The sequence below is a fragment of the Miniopterus schreibersii genome (genome assembly GCF_964146895.1).
Source record: "Miniopterus schreibersii genome assembly, chromosome: 17".
Lineage (NCBI taxonomy): Eukaryota > Metazoa > Chordata > Mammalia > Chiroptera > Miniopteridae > Miniopterus > Miniopterus schreibersii.
The window spans coordinates 10,644,855-10,664,969 of NC_138117.1; the positions used below are offsets into that span (position 1 = coordinate 10,644,855).

At 42.1% G+C, this 20,115-nt stretch overlaps 1 protein-coding gene across 4 annotated transcripts in view; it reads right to left on the minus strand.

Moving 5' to 3' along the window:
* SYBU (syntabulin) overlaps positions 1-20,115 on the minus strand; it is a 58,156-nt gene that overhangs the window by 30,213 nt on the left and 7,828 nt on the right. For 3 of the 4 annotated variants that reach the window (XM_081117367.1, XM_081117366.1, XM_081117369.1), the window contains one exon: positions 6,190-6,387. In XM_081117367.1, coding sequence (XP_080973493.1) covers positions 6,190-6,387 — 198 coding nt within the window. Of the gene's footprint in view, positions 1-6,189; positions 6,388-7,109; positions 7,216-20,115 lie in introns of all 4 variants that reach the window. The other variant, XM_081117368.1, reaches the window with a different exon arrangement.

Genomic DNA, 20,115 nt, shown 5'->3' on the forward strand with positions numbered 1-20,115 from the left:
GAGAGATCATGGTATTTATCCCTCCGGCTCCTTACCTGCCAGGGCAAGGGCAGTTTCTCCCCACATACAGCCTGGGAGTCCCCTCCATCCGGGGCCTGGGTAACTGCACCCTCCTCTTGCCCCTGAATACATCAGGCTGCTGCAGCGCCAAGCAGGTCACCACCCTGCTGGGCCTCCTGAACTACGCCTCTGTCTTTACATGCAGACGGTCTCTTCAAAAAACTCCCCCCTCAGTTAGGAAAAAGATCATATATCTGCGTGATTGACAGCTCTGGGTTGATGAGTCTGTGTGTGAAAGAAGTTTCCAGGTTTATTTCTGACACGTATGTCCAGCAGTGGGTGTGTGGCCCGCCGCAGCGTCTGGCCGTGTGACAGATCTACAGCGCCTCGCTCTCTACACGGTACAGCACGCAGTAAGCGCTTGGCAGGTACCCAGCCGGTGGCGAGAACACTGTAAAAGCAATAAATCCTAGCGGACTCGGGATTTGGATGGCAGTCACCTTGCAGAGTTGAGGATTATCACGACGAATGCTTAGGGAAGAACCATTAAGGGACCATTTGGCAGCATTGCGCTGACTGGGGCATCATCAGAAGCACAGATGGGAGAAAGGCATGCGAGTGAATGCCTAGCCATGCCGTGAACATAAACACTAAGTCCACTCATCGCAGTTCAGCTTGATGCCACTGGTCTGGTCTCTGCCGGGGAGAGGTGACAGATGATACCACTGTCCCTCACAGAACATTCTCTGCCGTGTGCTGCGTGAGCATGCCTTCTCTCAGGGTGAAAGCAAGTTTCAGTGTTAATGCAAAGCTCTTGTTTAAGCTGAGAAAGTCTAATGATCTTTGTTTACGAAAGTATTCGTGATATGCAGGCAGCCCATAGCACATTTCAACAAGTAGAGCAAGCACCAGTTCACAATTAAGTGGAAAACACTAAAGACCTTAACACTCCTTCGATGTTCACATCCTCATGGCTTATTGCACTCATCTGCATCCAAGCAGCCTTACGTGTTCAGCTTCCTGTATTTCACTGACGTTACGCTAAGGTCCATTGATCCTGTTATCAGCAACAGCCAGCGCAGTCTACATATGGACTGTATAGGCTAACTTACTAAAAGAATTTTTAGGGCTATGCAAACATTAAAGAAAAATAATTTCTGTCTTATGTCAACACAACTTTCTCGATTATCACTCTCCTCTGCCGCAATTAAAATCCATCCTTTGAAGACAGGCCTTACAACCAGTGCAATGGTTAGGAGTTAGGAGCAAAACTACTCTGTTCAAAATCCATTTACAAGCTGTGTGACCTTGGATGAGTTACTTAACCTTTCTGTGCCTCTGTTTCTCCATCTGTAAAATAGGAGATAATGATATTCCTTCCTAGCACTGATGTTAGGGTAAAATGAGTAAAGTGCTTGGTATTTTGCCTGGGACGGTCAGTGCTCAATAAATATTAGCTAAAAAAATTTGAAATCCAATTTCAGAGCATTATCCAAGCCCGTAATTACATGTAATAAGTCCTTCCAGTTATTTTCATAAGGCTTTCAGTCTGCAGAATAGGTTACAGCCTTTATTTAAGGCTGGGCCTAGATGCTGCAACCCCTTTTATTATAACTATAAGGTACTAGAAATACAATGCCTTGCCAAGAATGCAGAAGATTTCCATATAACCAAAATCTCCTTTGGCACTGAAAGTTTAGTTTTTTCTACTCTAGGAAAATATTTCTAAAATGCTCATGACATTTTTCTGCCCTCACACACATCATTTTCTGCCAACTCCACCATCACAATGACTCAGTCTGTTTCTAGAACATTAATTACTGCATTAAGTGCTGCAAAGCATTTAAGCATTTCAGTGCTTTTCAGTGGTCCTTTGTCTGCTCTTCCATATTTTCCCATCTCCTTCCTTACTGTCAATCCATTAGTTGTCAATCCGTACTCTTGTCAGTGTCTATAGCAAACATTGCTCCGGATTTATGTGAACTGGAATAACATGACATGCTAGGATTTTGTTTCAAATAAACCTAAGTTCAGTGTAAGAGTTTAAAGGGGTTTCTTGTAAATAAAGTGCATCATATTTGTGGCATGTATATTTTAAGAACAACAAATGACCATTATTAACATTTACTGAGAAATTATTTGTACCAGGTCCAACGCTGCGCACTTTACATTCATTAGTCTATTAATCTTCACGACAACCCATTTTACAGATGCTAACCACCAAGTTTCAAGATAAAAACAAGTAGCTGAAGAGCACACATTATAAAGTGGTGGCATGAAGATTTGAACCTAGCATGCTGGACTCGAGAATCTGGTAGCTAGAAAGTGTCTCCCCTTCCCCGCTTTTTCCCCAAGATAGGGCAAGTTAGGTAACCTGGGAGAAGCTGTGTTAACTCTAAGCTCTCAACTCTCCTCTAGATAGCCCGAACTTTGTAAGAATGGCCTCCCCTAGGTAAGCTGTCTAGCTCTCTTTTCACAGAACTAACTTTGAAGTGAGAGTGATGCTTGAGATATGCGCGGGAACCTCTGTAGCCTATGGGCTGTGTGTAAAGAACCTCTATCTATTAAGGGAACTGGTGTTGATTAGTCACTAACCTAGTTGGTGCCCTTCTGGGTTTGCTAGCAAATGCCTCTGAATGTGGGAAATCCTTTTTTTCTTTTTAAAGGAACCAATCCTCTGTTATTGTTGTGAAGTTATAGTTCATCTGGCCAGCTCTCCAATTTCAATAGCCTGGGTGCTATCTGATGACAAGGGAATACTAACTTGGTTTGAATGCTGATAAAATACAGTGACATCTTTCAAATGCAGATTTCAACATTTCAGTTCTTAAATGTGGATTTCTTTTGACTCAAAGGGGCCCCAACTATTTGCTCTTTACCCGTCTCCTTAATCACAGGTGGTGGTGTGTTTTTTTTCCCCTTTCACATTTTCTAATTATTTGTTTAAATTGTCTGTTTCCTTTGCTCTGGAGAAAGGATTTAGGGCTTGTACTTGTAAAACAATGGCACTGAGTCTTTTTCTTCCCGGGGTAAGATACAGTACTCCCCAAGCAGTAAATCAACATAAAGGGAGGCCCAGGAATGTCACTTGATGTAAGCAGCAATCCAACTAGGCCTTTCCTTTCTGAGTAAAGCAATCTCTTCAGGAAAACTGCAAACTAAATATAGGAGGGGCACCTGGGCAAGGGAATGCTGCCAGCGCTGAGTCTTCAAATAGTTCCCAGTTGGAACACCTTCAACCTTCATTCCTTTCCTTTCAATCGGTGCTGCAGGCCAGATTTATTACGCAGTATTCTTCCTTAAACTACGAGCTCCCTAAGAGCAGGGTGACACCGAGGTCATCTTCACCGAGTCGTTCCCACGCTCCTCCCCCAGCAGACACAACTCCTTGCACAAAGTGGACACTCCGTTTCTCGGTGAAGGATTTATTGGGCGCCTAGAGTATGACAGACCCCGTGTTGAGGTGTTAAGCTCTGGAGGGTCCGTTTCAGTGTCAGCTAAAGTGACTTGCAGATAGAAGGAAAGCATCAAGCCATTATCCAACTGGACTGCAGGGATGTTTCCTTGCGCTCTTTGGTGGCGATTTTTAATTAAATCTGCCTAGGCATTGCTAGGAGCCAAAATGACAGAAGGCTGCTGCCTCTGAGAAGTTCCAGAAGGAGTCATGCTGGGAGAAAGGCAGGGTTTCCACTGCGCCCTGCTCGAAGGGGCGGGCTTGTGCACCTCACCCCCCCCCCCCAGCCTGTGACACATTCCCTTCCCTTCTGCATCAGGTACAGTCAGCACTATTAGCTCTTTATCGTAACGACCAAAGGGGCATTTCAATAACTCCTTTCTGAGGTGAGCAGCAGTTTTCCAGAATCTAGAACAAAGAACCTAAAATTAAATGGGCTCGTGTTATTTATTGTTCAAGGGCCCCCAAGCATCCTTCTAAGAGACACTAATTGCTTGCTATTTTAATAAAATGGTATTGGTTCTAATGAGACCGTTTATTTTAAAAAAGTAGAGCGTGCACCAAGATCAGTCTGGGCTGAGGAGAGAGGGCCACTCGGGGCTAAGGAGGAAGCGGAACATTTTAACCTGAGAACAGTGTCTACTTGTGGGTAACAAATTATGTCTCTGCACTTTATAAATTTTGGAGTCATCCAGGAGCCTCATTTCCAGGATTTCCTCTCTTCATATTTATGTGACTGACAGGTTTATTCTGCTGAAAGTTCAGAGAACTATAGGTCATGGTGCAGATTTTTCTAAACACAAAGAGCTTACTGTACAGAATTGGGTCCCATTCAAACGCCTGAGCAACTTTTTCAAGGATGACATTAGGCATTTTAGGCAACTAAAAAATAAACTTTAGGGATCCCTTTGACATTGGTTAAATGCAAATAAATAAAAAGAGCACAGGGTCCTTACCTGCTTAGGTGACAGTATACCTATGAGCAATGAAATTAGAAGCAATTGACAAAAGGTGTTTCAGGGTCTGCCTCTGGGCAAGGATCATTAAACTAAGATTTATATGTCTTAATAAAGGAGATCCATGACATCTCAGAAATAGTACGCAGTATTTTGTGCATATGGGTAGTCTTCTGAAGTATGGGTCCATGGCCTTCATGATTCTCAAAAGATCCAAGAATCAGAACAACATTAAGAACAACTCTTCTTGTTTCTCTCCCTCCTTCCCTTCCTCCCCCCCCCCCTTAGTTTCTTTCTTTTTTTTGTCTGCATTTTCTTCATGAAAATCTAAGGCCTTAAACATTCTCAGCAAGACAAGTGGCTGATCCTTACCAAGTGAGTTACCTTCTACAGAATCAGGGACTTGCTAAGTGTAAATTTTGTGTATACACAAAGAGTTTTAAGTTTTATACCAACATTATTACCCTTTATTATGATTATTGAAACAAGGAAGATTATTGAACCACACTTGTCTCCCGTTTCCCTGTTTCCCTGTATTGTCACCACTATAAAATGGTTTTAGAATGAGTGGCAGATATTTTGGTAGATAATTTGGTGTGTGTGGTCAATAAAAATGAAATAATTTCAGGTTGCATTCAAATACTGCATTACTTCCACAAAGAAATCTACTTTTTCTTTGCAATCCACAAAGCTGACATTCTGTGCAGCACCATTTTAGCTTCTCAGTCCCAGAGTCCACCTTCACCGCTGAGGTCAACAAATGCTCACTGAGCCCCCAACATGCACCGACCCTGTGTGCTGGGAATACAAAGAGGACGTCAGGGATCCTGCTCGGAAACTTACATCCATGTGTTAGAGAAGCAGATTCTATTGGTGATTATTCCCAGCTTTAAAGAAATGAGAGCATTTCTCTAAAGAAGATATTCAAATGGCCAAGGAGCACGTGAAAGGGCACCCATCATCATTAGCCATCAGGGAAATGTAAATTAAAAAGCACAATGAAATACCACTTCACACACACTCGAATGCTATCATCAAAAAGGTGGACTGTAACAACTATTAACAAGGATGGATGTGGAGAAATCGGAAGCCTCGTGCATTGCTGGTAGGTATGCAGAACGGTACAGACATTTTGGAAAACAGTTTGGCAATCCCTCAGAGTTAAACATAGAGTTACCACATGACTCAGCAATTTTATTCCTAGGTATATACTCAAGAGAAATGAATTCATGTTCTTACAAAAACCTGTACATGAATGCTCACAGCACATTATTTATAATAGTCAAAAAGTAGAAACAACCCAAATGTCTACCAACCGTGAATGGAGCAACACAATGTGGTATATCACAACTCCAAGGCAATAAGTATTGGTGAGAGGGCGCCTGGGAACTCTGGGTTCTCCACTCAATTTTTCTATAAACCTAAATCTGCTTTTTAAAAGAGTCTGTTTAAAAATGTGGTATATCAATATAATAGAATATTACTGAGCCATAAAAAAAGAACAAAAGTACTAATACCCGCTACGTTGATGAACTTTGGAAACATTATGCTAACTGAAAGGAGACAAACAGAAAAGGCCGCATATTGTATGATTCCATCTACATGAGATGTCCAGAACAGGCACATCCACAGAGACAGAGACTTTCTCAAAAGCAGATCTTTCTGGCTACTGGATACAGCATTAGTGTTCCCTGTCTTGATATCCAGGTGTTTCGTTTCAAATGTGAACTCACTCCAGTCATGCCGCGCTGATAACAACATGAATGTAAGTGCATTTACCTGGCTTTACAAGGCCTGACTTGGGTTCCTTCTTACAGCGAGCTGACTGGATGCTTCCCTCACCAACCATTCCAACTGTGCATTTCTTTCTGGTCAAGTCTTCATCACTTCCAGGGCGAAAGTCAACAGGACTGTTTCCAGCATCCGAGGGCGTCTTCACAGGAGACACTGACTGGCTACTAGGACAGCCTGTGTCATCTGGAAGACAGGAACCAGTAAGTGTTTAGTGAGGAGGAAATCAATGGTGGCCAAGGGAAGCACGCAGTGAGCCACGCGTGTGTGCTCACACACACACACCCCTTGCCTACAAGCCCCAGGTTAACGCCTGTGAATGACTCTCCTTTTATTTTCCATATTTTGGCCAATCATTTTAACAGAGAAACTGTCAACAATCAGAAAACATATTTTAAGGCAATACCTTATAAGCCTTTTGAATCACAAATGTTTCTGTAACATTCATGTTGCCAAAACCTAAAGGTTTGTCTCTTTTAACATATTAGGTTATCCACTTTTGGGTCATAACTGTCCATGGATTTTTGATGGGGTTACTAATAAAAAGTTCAGCACAGCAACCCGGACCATTAATGGGAACTCTTCAGAGGCATTTGTGTTAGGGAAAAAAGTTACCTGAATATTATCAACCACACCTGGTTTTTGATCACTTACGTGGCCCAGCATTTGGATAACAGAGTGACAGATAAGAGCTGGTGTTAGGAGTCCAAAGGAGCAGACAGAAGTGGTCCTGTTATATTATACACACCCAACCCAAAATGCACCAATTAGATATCTTGCAGGCTGGGGTAAACAGGCAAAATGAATTTTTATATTCAAATTAGAAAGGTTCCCTTAACTTTCATGTTACATATTACCAGTCATTATTGTAAATTAATATGCATGAAGTGACCTGTGTAGACACGTACTCAGCAAACAAGAAAGTTGTACTGCTGACTCCTTCCTGTAAGTGCTTTCATATTTATTAAACATTTTTGATGGCTGGCTAATTCATTTAGACTTTGATGAGGAAAACTGTATGGGAATTTAACGAAAATCAATATTACTTAAAAGTATGTCCATTCAAACTAATCAATTAGTGGTAATTTTCATTACTAAATATATCTTTGTTACATAAAAATGTTTTAATGCCAGAGTTACCTTAGTAACTAGTTGGACCAAAAAAAAAAAAAATGAAGAGACGTTTAGTACAAATAACTTTTAGAATTATTACATTTTTATGAATATTAAAAGAACTAAAAATAACTTGCCATCTATGAAAAGCTATCTTAAAACTCCATAGCTCAAATAAAGACAGAAATAGAACTAGGCCTGAATAAAATATAATGATTGCCTGAATTTAGAATCCATCCAAAAAAGAACTGTCATTGCTTCATTTTTGGCCTTTATTTAAATTTTTATTATGAAATATCCCAGTTCCTGGAATAAGTGAACTTGGCACTGGTAAAATGATTGATTTCTTCTAAGATCCTTTTTTGGCTTTTGGACACATCAGTGTGCATAGGACCTCAACTGTCCATTTCTGGAAGTGAATGGTGCTTCGCACATTGTTCGTGCCTGCTGTCTGCTGCTCCTTTCAATGTGCTTTGTTCTCCCTGAAGTCCTGAAGGAACTGGCCCTGAATTACAGTGACGAGAACCCCTCTTGGCTGCTCCTGCTCAGCTGTTTCATCGCTTATTACCCCTGCCTTTCTCTTACATTTGCAGGTCCCATGCTTCACTAAGAAACCCGAGCTCCCCTCCAAAGGTGCGAAGCTGCTAATTACTCTGACAGATTCCAGCACTTTGACAAGGCTCAACAGGTCTGCGCATTGCCTCAGGGGAGTCTCTCCTTGATTCCCATCCGAAAGAACGAGGTCTGGTCATTCAAAATTGCCCACTGCCTTTAAAATGATTTCCTTATGAGTCAGTTCCATAAAGTACTTCTTTAGAAAGAGAGATGGCCCAAATAAAGAAAAACCCATGCTTCAGATTCTCTACCCTAAAAACTATTTTTTTTCTTGGAGACTCTTAGACTCTATTAAACAATTTCCAGTATTGAGAAACACTATCAAAATTATGCTTTCGATAAATGGAAAGCAAATGTGTTCTGTTTGGTTCTACCATCATTTTGCTAAAGTTAAATACGAAAGAATTTGTACACACCGTGTCCTCAGTGCTAGTCATTTCAAGGAATAAGTGCTGGGGTTTTAAAAATTGGAAACTGAAATTTAGAGTAGTAACAGTTTAAGGAAGGCAGTAGCAATTTTTCACCTGGAGTGTGTGCCTCACCTGTCACTAATATGTACAGCCAGTATCTCCAGGGACAGGTATTGAGAAGATGATTACCTAAGTAAATTTTTAAATATTTTTTCATTGATTTTAGGGGGAGGGAGAAACACTGATCAGACCGGGATCGAGCCAGTGACCTTTCAGTGCAGACAATAGCGCTCAACCAACTGAGCCACACCCACTAGGGCTACCTAAATAAAATGTTAACTTTAGTTACCTCACACATCATTTGAATCACTACGTTTAAGGCCCCTTCTCCACTCTCCCCCTTCCTCTTCTTGCTCCTCCTTTGTAGCTTCATGGTCACAGCTGGAAGCAGATCACCAGTCCAGGTGAAGATAATTCTCCTTTCCAAAATTCTATGTAAAATAGTCTTCGTTCACATTTACTCCACGAGTGGTGGAGACACGCTGATGTTCTTTGGCTGCTCATGTCTAATCTTACTATGTGCCAAACTACATGTGGATCAAGCACATATTGAAGAGATTTACTTATTAAATTGGCTTTGGTTAAACCCTTTGAGTGTGCCTGCTGTTTCCTGCTGGTGCCTTGACTCCTGAATTTGTCCTGGGGAATCCATAGATTTATAGACTCAGGATTTATAATCATAGCTTTTATGCATTATGTTAGCATAAAGAAATGATCAATGAAAAACATTTCTACTAGGACACCATGAGGAAACTGTTTCTGGGCAGGAATTGCAGAAATCCTGAATGATCTACCCCAAAAGTGTGGGTGTTCCAAATTCCCAGAAGAATGCCAGAGAAAAGTAAGAACATTTCAGTTTGGTTTTGGCACAAGGGAAGCTTTGCTCCAAGGACTTTAGGAAGTCAGCACAGAAGGCTGTCAGCACTGGAGAGGGAGGAGTTTTTCTTTTAAAACACGTAGAAGCGAGCGCACATACACACACTCACACACCAGCTCTTATATTGTTGAGTTTTCACACTTCTTTCTCTATTATTCATGGTGAGAATAACTCCTTTACACACACACACACACACACACACACACACACATACACAGAACCAAGTTCTATGCTTTATACAGTGTGTGATCCATTTGAAAATATAGGGTGATTTCTTCATGGGGTCAATAATTTAAAATCCCACTTACAAGGGCCCAGGATGGCCACTGGTGAAACTCAGGTAAAAGCGACCATCATCGAGGCCACATCTAAATGATCGCTATCTACAGGGAAGGAGACAAGTTTACACAGCCTCCCTGATTTACATTAAGGAATAAGTGGTTCTGTTGTTGTTGTTTTTGTTTATCTGCTTTGAACCTGTCAACATGCAGGACTGAGAACAGTAGAAGAATATTCCAGATCCAGGAACCCCCAGAAGGTGAGGCCTAACTAAGGTGCTGTAAGTACTATACCTACTAACTAGTTTCTAAATTGTTGTTAAGGAGAAAAAAAAGTAAGGTCTATAAAGACAGATGGCAGAAACAGGCATCTAATTTTGTAACCTAGAGGTTGTTAAAAAAATGTTTATCTATTTTTCCTCTTTGCATACATTACAGCTCTTTCAATATATGGGAGATAATTAATAATTGTTTAATTACTCCACTTACAGTTCTGAAAAAAGTGTGTACAATTAGCTTTCAAAATAATTTCAACCTTATTGTAAATGCACTAAAAGAACTTATTAATAAATTAAATATCTGTTGGGGTTGTTAAAATTTTAACTTAATATTTTTATTACAGAAGTAGTAATTCTCATTGTGGAAAATCTGGAGAGCAAAAAAGTGCAAAACACTAGAGAAAAAATAAAGAGATAGTATTTTCCTATAACTGTACTACCAAGAAAAAATATTTAATAATTTGGCATATTTCTTATTGCTCTTTTCTTAAATGTGTATGGTTGACCTTGTTGTTTGCTTTTTGTTTTGTTAAAATTTCAACATATATTATAGACAGTTCATTATTCTGTTACTGATAATTTCTCCCTGGAATTTGTTAGTTTAGAAAAAAAGCTATTAAAGACTGAAAGGAGCTAACACAAAGGGGTCCCAGTTGGCCAAAGATGGAATAATTTGAGCATGAAAAAGAATAATAAATGCGACTGACTGATAATCACTGAATATCTTTAAAAATCTATGACTTCATAGTCATACAAAAGAGAAAAACTAAAGAGAGAAAAAACTACCCCTTTCACTCACAAGAATCTCAACTCACTGGAAATCAAGGGAAGTGATCCAGGGGGATCACTTAAAAGGGGGGAAAATTAAAAGGGGGGAAAATTAGCATATATTCTGGTTACAAAAAACTGTTCCTATACAAACTATATTTCAGTATATTGATGTTTTAAAGTTCTTCCTTATAGCAGCATTCTGGTTAATGAAAGATGGAATAATAGAAATAAAAAGTTACTATTTTCTTGTTATTATTATTTTAATCATCACCTGAGGATTTTTTTTTACTGATTTTACAGAAAGAAAGGAGGGGGGATGGGGGAGAGAGAAAGAGAGAGAGAAGCATTGATGTGAGAGAGAAACATGGATCGGTTGCTTCCCATATGTGCCTGAGCAGGGACTGAACCCACAACCTAGGTATGTGCCCAGACCAGGAATAGAACCTGCAACCTTTCGGTGTATGGGATGACGCTCCACCCAACTGAGCCACCCAGCGAGGGCTATTTTGTAATTATTTCTAATGAAATTATCTGGGCAACAAACATAATCGATACCATAGAGGGATTAGTACCCACTAAGTATTCTTAGCATCACCAACAGTAGAGAAAGACAACAGACATCATGTACCTTCTGATGGGAGGGGAGGTGAAGCACACAGCACTCCATCCATGAAGTGTTCTTGCCACAAAAAATTACCCCTGAATCTACTCCACTTTTAAAGCTAAGGTCTCACACATCTACGAAGTAATTGACTCAAGATTCAAACTCAGGTTTGCCTACACTTTATAAAGTCCTTGTTTTTCTAACTTCCATGAGCTAGCTGTTTTCTAAATTCTTCTACGCATGTTTGTTCCAAGTGGAAACAGCAGCAATTCTGGGAATGCTCAAATTAAAAACAGACAAAGGAAGCTGTTAAAAGGAGCCATCCCATAATAAGCAGACCACAAAAATCTGAGGCAAGAAACTCATTCTAGATGTTTCCAGTTTTTCAATATTCTTGCTTCAACACAGTAACCATATTATGCTTGCCATTCAAAAAATTTTGTATTCTCAGTTTCCAATAGCAAAATCTGAACTTCTATTCCTTCATTTAATCTTAGCATCTTTTTGGAGTGAGACTTCACAAGTCTGCAAGGCTCTACACTAATTTTACTTAGGAGGAGGCCACTGCCATCATAGAAATGTGAGATGATGGTGGTTTGACTAGGGAGGTAGTACTGAAAAATGAGAAAAATAGATGGATTTGGGATAGATTTTGAAAAGATAATTGAAAGCACTAATTTATTATAATGAACAATAGGAAGGGATAAAGAATGTCTGCCAGGTTCTTTGCTTAAACAGCAAGGACTATGGGGGTCATTTCCAAGTTGGAGAAAAATTGGTTTATGAGTGTGCCGGGGGTGAAATTAAGACTTCTGTTTTTGATGTGTTAAATCTGAGCGATGAATTATCCACAACTTTTGAGATATCAAACAGGCAATTAGACATGTGAGCCTGAAGCTGAAGGGAGAGGTCGGGAGCATCACCATCCTTCAGGTGAGGGATTTACAGATGTGAGTGCTTGGGGAGGGGAGGAAGAGAAGAGGGCTGAGGACTGGGACCTGGGGCACTATGACATTGTGGGGAAAAGGGGAGGGGGGCAAGCCAGCAAAGGTGATTTAGGACTGACTTGAGAGGCAGGAGGAACACTCAGAGGGGTGGGATCAGAGGAGCCAAGGAGGACAATCTTTCCCAAGAGAGGGGCTTGTTCAATTGTGCTGACTGCTGCTGAGGAGTTGAGGAAAATGAACACAGACAAGAGAATGCTAAATTTGCCAGCGAGGTCACCACATGCTTAACAAGGGCAAATTGTGGAGACGGGATTTTGGAAAAGTTCTGCTATGAAGAGGAGCAGAGAAATGAGCTGGCAGTTGCAAGCTGATGAGGGATCAAAGGGAGCTTATTTTCTTCCAAAGATGTGTGTACTTGAGCATAGGTGTGTGCTGATGGGAATGAGCATATGTGTCCATGGTAATTCAAACAAAGCACCTCCACTAAGACATGCAACCCACATCTATAAAAATACAGTGGGTCCCGCTGGCATGGCTCAGAGGTTGAGCATCAATCTATGATCCAGGAGATCTCGGTTCGACTCCCAGTCAGGGCACGTGCCTCAGCTTTGGGCTCGAGCCCCAGTAGGGGGCCTGCAGCAGGCAGCCGATGAGTCTTTACTCATCACTGATGTTTCTGTCTCTTTCCCTCTCCCTTCCTCCTTCTGAAATCAATAAAGATATATTTTTTAAAAAATACAGTGGAGAGTGAAGTAATTAATGAACGTCTCCCTGGTTTCTTAGAGACAAAATAATCATCTCACACATAAACATTCCCGGGATTTCTGAGCTATTTGGGAGCCTTGAGTGCTCCCATAAAAGTCATTCTGGTGCAGCCCCTGGCAGTGAAGGAGGAAGGGGAGTGAAATGAAGTGAGGCAGGTCTCCTTTCCTCCCTAGAACAAGGGTCTCTCCTTGGTTTTTCTACCAAGCATCAGTCAGGTTGCTTGAGTTGCATTAGCAGCCAAAGAAGAAGGAGTTTGGAAGGGAAAATATCTTGGTCCAAATAGGCAATGTGGTGGGAGCAAGGAATCTGCCCAGTTTGGGGGAGGGAGTTGCTGATGCTGAAACTGGGGAACAGGGTGGCTCTATCACTGCCAGAAGACAGGCGAACCCAGCAAGGGTGGGTTATTTCTCTGTTTTTATTTCTCTTGCTCTTTCTTTCTGAGGGTATGATCTATCCAAAATAAGCCTGTTGTTGCTACTTCTGACTTTCCCGCTCCTTAGCAATGTGAGTTTATTTGCAGTTTCCAAGCCATGCCTTTTCAAAGACTCAGGGTTTTTTGTTTTAGGTTCCTTGGCAGGAGAAGGCAGCAGAGAGGGAGAGGGAGAGGGAGAACTGGAAAGCCAGGAAGGAAAGAAAAGAGAGAGACAAAGACAGACACCAAGAAGCTCTTTCTTGTTCTCCTGAAAACCTTGCACAAGGTAAAGCCAGGCCACTCTAAGGACGCCCGAGTTAGTTAGCAACCTTATGGCAACGACAACATTCCCCCTCTTCTGTTTCTTCTCACGCTGAGAAACTGAAGACAGTGATGGTCAACAGGAATCAAAACGGAAGAACGTTGGGGGAACAATGCTCATTACACAGTCTGCGTAATTGCTACATTTGGGTTTTTTCTATTCGGAAAAAGAATTGTTTTAGATAACGTGTGTATCATGGTATTGACTTCACTTTAAAGAAAGAAAAGAGAGAGAGAAAAAATGAAAAAATATGCTCAGAGATAGTCTAATTCCAGCAACATCTATGAAATAATAGTCTGAATTTTGCAAGTTAGCCCCACAGGTGAAACGTCCACCCAGAGAAGCACGGCTGAGCACATGATGCCTCCCGTGGAGTGGAATACGTGTGGTCACTGCGATGGACGCGGGGACTGCCATGCACTGGCCGCAATGACAGCGCAGGGACTGCCTGGAACACACGCCTGGACAGGAGGAGTCCTGGCAGCACTGTTCATCGCCCCAGTCACCTCCTAGGATTGGTCCCTCGCCCACGATGCGCGTTCGATAAATATTTACTTAACAAACGAACAGAAAGGACCAGAGGTTAATACAGCACAAGCTCACTTTGGCAAAAATCAAAACAAAGTAAATCCTATAAATGTGACGACCTCCACTGACGTATGTTTGTACGTGTCTATTACTTTTAAATTTAAAACTATATAACAACAAGCATTAAAGACATTATGCTTCCTCAGAATCGAGAGGGGTAGGTCAGGACCCGCAGGGTGCGGAGAATTCTGAGGGTCAGGCCAGCACCTAGGGCGTCCTACCTGCGGGGCCGCCCCCGCAAAAGCAGGGTGAGCCAGCCAGGAAAGAGGAACCCCGGGAAGTTCACCTGAGGGGGACGAGTGCTGGTGAGCCCACCTCACGAGCACTGGGGTCACTGGAAAGCTCCATCTGGGCTTCCTCGAGAGGGAGAGCAGTCCATCTGAAATGACAGGCCTCCTGGAGCCACAGTGGCCCCCGGGCAGCGGAGGGCCTGGACGTGACGATGGCTCTCCAGGGGGTGCTGAGCAGCTGGGTCGGGAGTCTCTCTCGGCGGAGGGGTTAGACTGTGTCTCCAAAGCAGGAGACGCCAGGCTGGGCAGCAGAGGGGGTTTGGGGCAGTTACTGGGCCCAGGACCAGCAGAGCCACTTCACAACACAGGCGCACCCAGCAGCCTTGCCTACCTGAGGTGCATGAGTCCCCCCGGGGTCAGCGGGAGGGGACTGGCCCTTTCTCAGAGTAAAAAGCACCTGTGGAGCAAGGTGGGGTGGTGGCTAGTGTCAAGTTGGAGTCCTGGGAAAGTGGGTATGTGGCCTTGTGCTACATTCCTTCTTCACTCTAAACTGGGCTATTGGTTTTCCCCAGGGCTTTCAAGTGCTAACTCTTTAGTGGGGCATTTACTGATTTTCGTAGCAAGAGGTTTCTCTCCCAGCTACCCACAGCACTGGGGGGCATGGCTCTAGTATTGAGATTATTTTTTTGCTTGACAGGAACTTCTCAGGACAGGAATGTTTCCTTCATTTAATAAACCTATTAAATTGAGTGCTGGGTATGGCTCTAGTTGTTTTATTTCCCCAACTATTAAGGTGGTATTCTGTTCTCAACAGATCTTATTAAATGTATGAAAATACATCACTTGTCCTGTTCTCATAATTATGCCTTCTACCAGATTCCAAGAAATACTAAGTAACTGTCAGGTATGGTGCAGGTAACGATATTGTCCCTGGCTTCTTGGAGCTTACAGTCAGTCAGTCAGTCTACTGGGGAGTCAGGTCACTGAGTATGAAAAGCCAGGTCATGTGGTATGATAGAGGAAGAGTAGAGACGGGCACCTAACCCAGGCTTTGAAATGTATCCTTCAGCTACCTACCCTGATCTATAAATACACTTACCTACACAGGTGGCCTTTCACTAATATGGGTTTGAACTGCTTGGGTCTATTTTTACGTGGTGTTTTTTTTCCTTCAATAAATATGCAGAGAGTCTTCCGTTATCCCTGGCTTTCCCATTCACAGAGACACGGTCATTCCTGGCCCTCCTTCCCCTGTGTGCTCATTCTCAGGTGCCTTGGTTCCCTCATCCTGCCTACTCTTGCTTATCTCAGAGCTCTAGCCTGGTTGCCTAACCCCCCATGCACTCCCCTCGGGTAATACCACTCACTTCCTTAACTTCAGCTACGGACATCTCCGACTTCTCTTCACTCCAGACCTTTACCTCCACCTCAAGTGCAACAAAGCCTAACCTGAGCTCATCAACTGGACTCAAAGTCCTTCTCCCGAGTCATGTTGCTCCACTGGAGCCCAACCAGTGGAAACCTGGACACAACCCTTTCCCCTTCCATTCGCATCTGGTGACTAAGACCCTATGCTCTAGCCCCTGAACCTCATAGCTATCACTTTATCAGTCTTCGCTCAGGCTGCCACAATGGCCTTCAAACCAGGCTCCTCAGCACCAGTTCCTGCCCCTCCTATCCACTGTCCAACACATAATCAGAAAGATTTTTTAAATTATAAATCCGGTCATAACTCTTCTCTGCTGAAAACCTTTCACTGGCTCGGCAAGACCCTTATGAACTGCACAGTGGCAGCCATCAGCCATATCCCACTATTTCTGTCTGCTACTTTGCCTACAGAGTTGGTTAAAAAGCTACGTTTTTAAAATTCTGAATATTGTTAGAAGGTATTCTGAATACCATCCGGTTCTCGAGTCCCCAGCTATCGTCATCTATCCAGGCAGCCTCACTCTTTACGTTACTGCTGTATTTCTTGTATGGAGCCTTGATCTCATGGATCAAGTTCTTAGCACAGCACACAAAGCCTCCCTTGACAGGACCTGCCCGCCTTGCTAATCTCACTTCATGTTTTTAACTCAGGCCCTCTGAGGCCAACAAGGCTCATGCTTGTCCACCACAGTAGTTATGTCACTTCTTTGAATCCTTGGGCTTATGTAACGTGAGCGGCCAATGTGGTAATAAGTGGAGCAACAAACTCAAATGACAAGGAAGGGGTGTCTGTGGAGTGGGAGTGGGTGTGGTGAAAAGGGACAGGAAAACAAAACAGGTGAGTAAAGAGAGTCATGTGGGAACCACATCCAAGATTTGCTCTCCATTTATTTCGGTGCCACGATTAGGTCAGTAAAGTAATAGATTTTTCCAATCCCTGTGTTTTTTTCATCTTTGTAGCCCTAGCACAATTCCTGATCCTTAGCAGGTATTAAATAAGTGCCTATTGGATAATACATTTCTGTGGAAGTTGACAAAATTCTGAATGTCTTGCTGTTCCCAGGCCACAGTTTCTCTCCCTCTCTCTCTCATCTCTTTCAGGGTACCCACTGGCTCTTGAGGGTACACTCATGGTGTGCCCAGTAAATCCACTTTTGGTGTACCCCAAATCATCCTAATACCAAAGAAAGAAAATACAACAGAATAAAAGACATGGCTTGAAATAGTAAATCCAGAGAGAGAGGATTATACAGGAAGATAAAGGAAGAAAATGTTTTCTGCTCCCCTTTCCTTTCCTGCTTTAAACCCAAATTAAATCCATTATGTAGATAGAAATAATATTGTTGTTAAGACTAATAGCATAGGAATTGTAAATAAACAGTGAGAAGCTACAATTTCCAAGGACAGTGCAGGCACTTCCCTTGTCCATGCCGTGGGTGTAAACAGCCTGGCTGGCCACCGCCTCCACCATCTCGATCTTCATTCATCTTGTGATGTCACTTCAGGCCTACCCCTTGCATTTCTCATACAAAACCCCCAAACACACACAGAACACAGAGCAGGGAGGCTGACTTCAGCTGACTTAACAGTCATCTGGAAAACCTGTAAAATACAGATTCCTGGGCCCTCCCACTCTGAGATCACAGGGTGGGGCCAAGGCATCCACATTTTAAACAGATTTTCCTGAGGATTCTAAAGTAGACATGCACCATACTCTGAAGCTGAGAAATACTGTCATAAGGGTATTTTGGAACATAAAATATTTTTATATTAAGTGCTATAATTTGCTTTAAGGCATGGTCCAAGTCCATCGCGATGATTTTCACAGTCCCTGCTGCTAAGTATTTTTTTTTTTTATTAAATGTCAAGAAAATTTTCTCTTGCGTTCCTAATTGCAGTTACCACATCCTCACAGAAATAGTGCCTATGTAACCTATTTCATTAGGCACTTATTTCTGTGACTGAGGCAGTTAAGTACCTGAAATATATATTATGCAACTGTGCCCAAGTCCTAGCCTCATTAAAATGATACTGAAGTCTTAGGGTCTTGGGGTTTTTTTTCTTCACAGCAAGTTGGCAGTCATTCAATGATGCTGTAATTCGGTATTGCAGCTCACTTTACTTTAAGTAGTTCATCTCAATTCTGTTCATTATGTTCAAAGGCTTACTCTATCCAGATGCCAAGTTTCCTCCACTGGACAAAAGCATTGCAGAAGTATTTCTGCTTGGCAAGGCCTGGCAAATTTTTGGAGGCGTTGTCATGCTGTGGCAGAGCACTAGTCAGGTTGTAATTTGCCTTAATTGTTGTTCCCACAAACAGCAACAGTGATTCCCTCTAGGTCATGGGCACTCAAAGGATTTCTTCACAGCCACTGTAAAGACCAAAACACTTCTTGCAAATGCCTTACTCAGGACTGCACTGCAAAGAATCTTGGATTCTGAACATTTAGTGTATTGACCGGGTACATCGTTTTTAATGGGTTAAGTCACAAAGTTGCGTATGTATCTGTGTGTGCAGATTAGAAACATGGAAATAACTCAGAGAAATCACTGGTCTCCCATAAAACAACCAGTGTTCTATATGCATAATTTGTTCCACCTGCCATGTTTACAAGGCACCCCAAGGAGAACTAGCTTAAAACCCAGCAATCCATCTGCCTCCCAGTTCTGAGGGGCAATTATTGCCTCAACTAAGCCAAGAGGAATGCCCAGCATGCTGCTAACCATGTCAGATGACTGATGTATGTGACTGGCTTACGTACCCAGGTCATCAGCTTTGCTAATAGTGGCTGGAGTCCTGGTACGATCACAAACACAATTAACTAACCAAAAGAAAAGGGAGGAGGGATGGACAGAGACCTAGAGGCAGTGAGCCACACCCAGGACACAAATCATAAATATGGGTTTTAACATTTCTCATGGGAATGTTAAAACTAGAAACATGGGCAAGGGGTTTGGGGGGGAAAAGATAGGGCAACTTTATGCCAAAACATTAGTTTAAAAAAACTGATTAAAAGATAAAACATGAAAGCAGGTGTTTTTTTGCTATTAACTGTACTTCCTTATGCTTATGTATCCTTTTTTTAAGAAAGCGTTAGTTAATATTTACTAAAAATATACATTTTATTGCTATGCACACAGAATAGGGCCTGGCCTCCAATATGTACAATATCAACTTAACTGTACCCAACTAAGGTATCAGTGACCAAGATGAATATCAACTGTAAGGAACAGACTTTTAACAGGAGAATGATGTTGGAATACATTGCAAAACACACACACACACACACACACGCATATCTTCAAAGAAATTCTGCTTATAAGAAGCTATTAGAAGAAGAACTCATTGGGGATACACCCCAGATGAATTGCAAAAGGTCACGCACAACTCCTTCCTGAAATGATAGATGCAACATACAAATTAGCATATAGAATATCAAGTCATTAAATGTGCCTTGTCAAGGCTCCCATGGGAAGAAAGGGGGAAGAAAGGCAGGGGCATGTGGGAAAGAACAGAGAAAAGTAAAACTGGACAGGTCACTTTGAAAACAGCTTCCAGTTTTTCAATTTCACAGATCAGTAAAATTAAAAGAAAAATTTGAGGGTAAAGAACAAATCCATTATCCTGATTTTTTTCTTATAATATGAAGCCAGGCTCTCAAAATAAAGGATAATCCTTTATATTAAGTAACTTAAACTTTGTGTGAACTCACATTAGCCTTCGTTTAATAACTGGCTGTCTTAGAATATGTGATGCTCCTCGAAAGTAATAAAAAACCTTTGATTCAGATTTGGGGAGAGTCTCTAGTTTGCAGTTCTTAAAATGTCATTTTCAAATTAAATGGCACCTTCCTCTATCATTTCATGTCCGGATTGTAAGAATCCCCCTAACTCTGCGTGTCACATCAGTGAATGTGGTGACTTACAGAGGTAACGGACGCCTCTAAATAATTTGTTTCATTCTAGCAGAGGATGGCTTTTGCAATGTTCGCATGGACCCTTGTCGCTGACTTAACTGCCATGATTAAGCAACCAACACATATTCTGGTCTTAGTGTTCAAGTGGCTGGATTAAAACCAGCTATTTCCCCCTGCTGGTTGGACTGTTTTACATTTTCTACCGCTCTGCCTGCAGCTTTAATGCTCCCCACAGCACCAACCCATTTATTTCCCACCCACCGACTGACCTACAGCACCATTAACACGCCCCCAAAGGC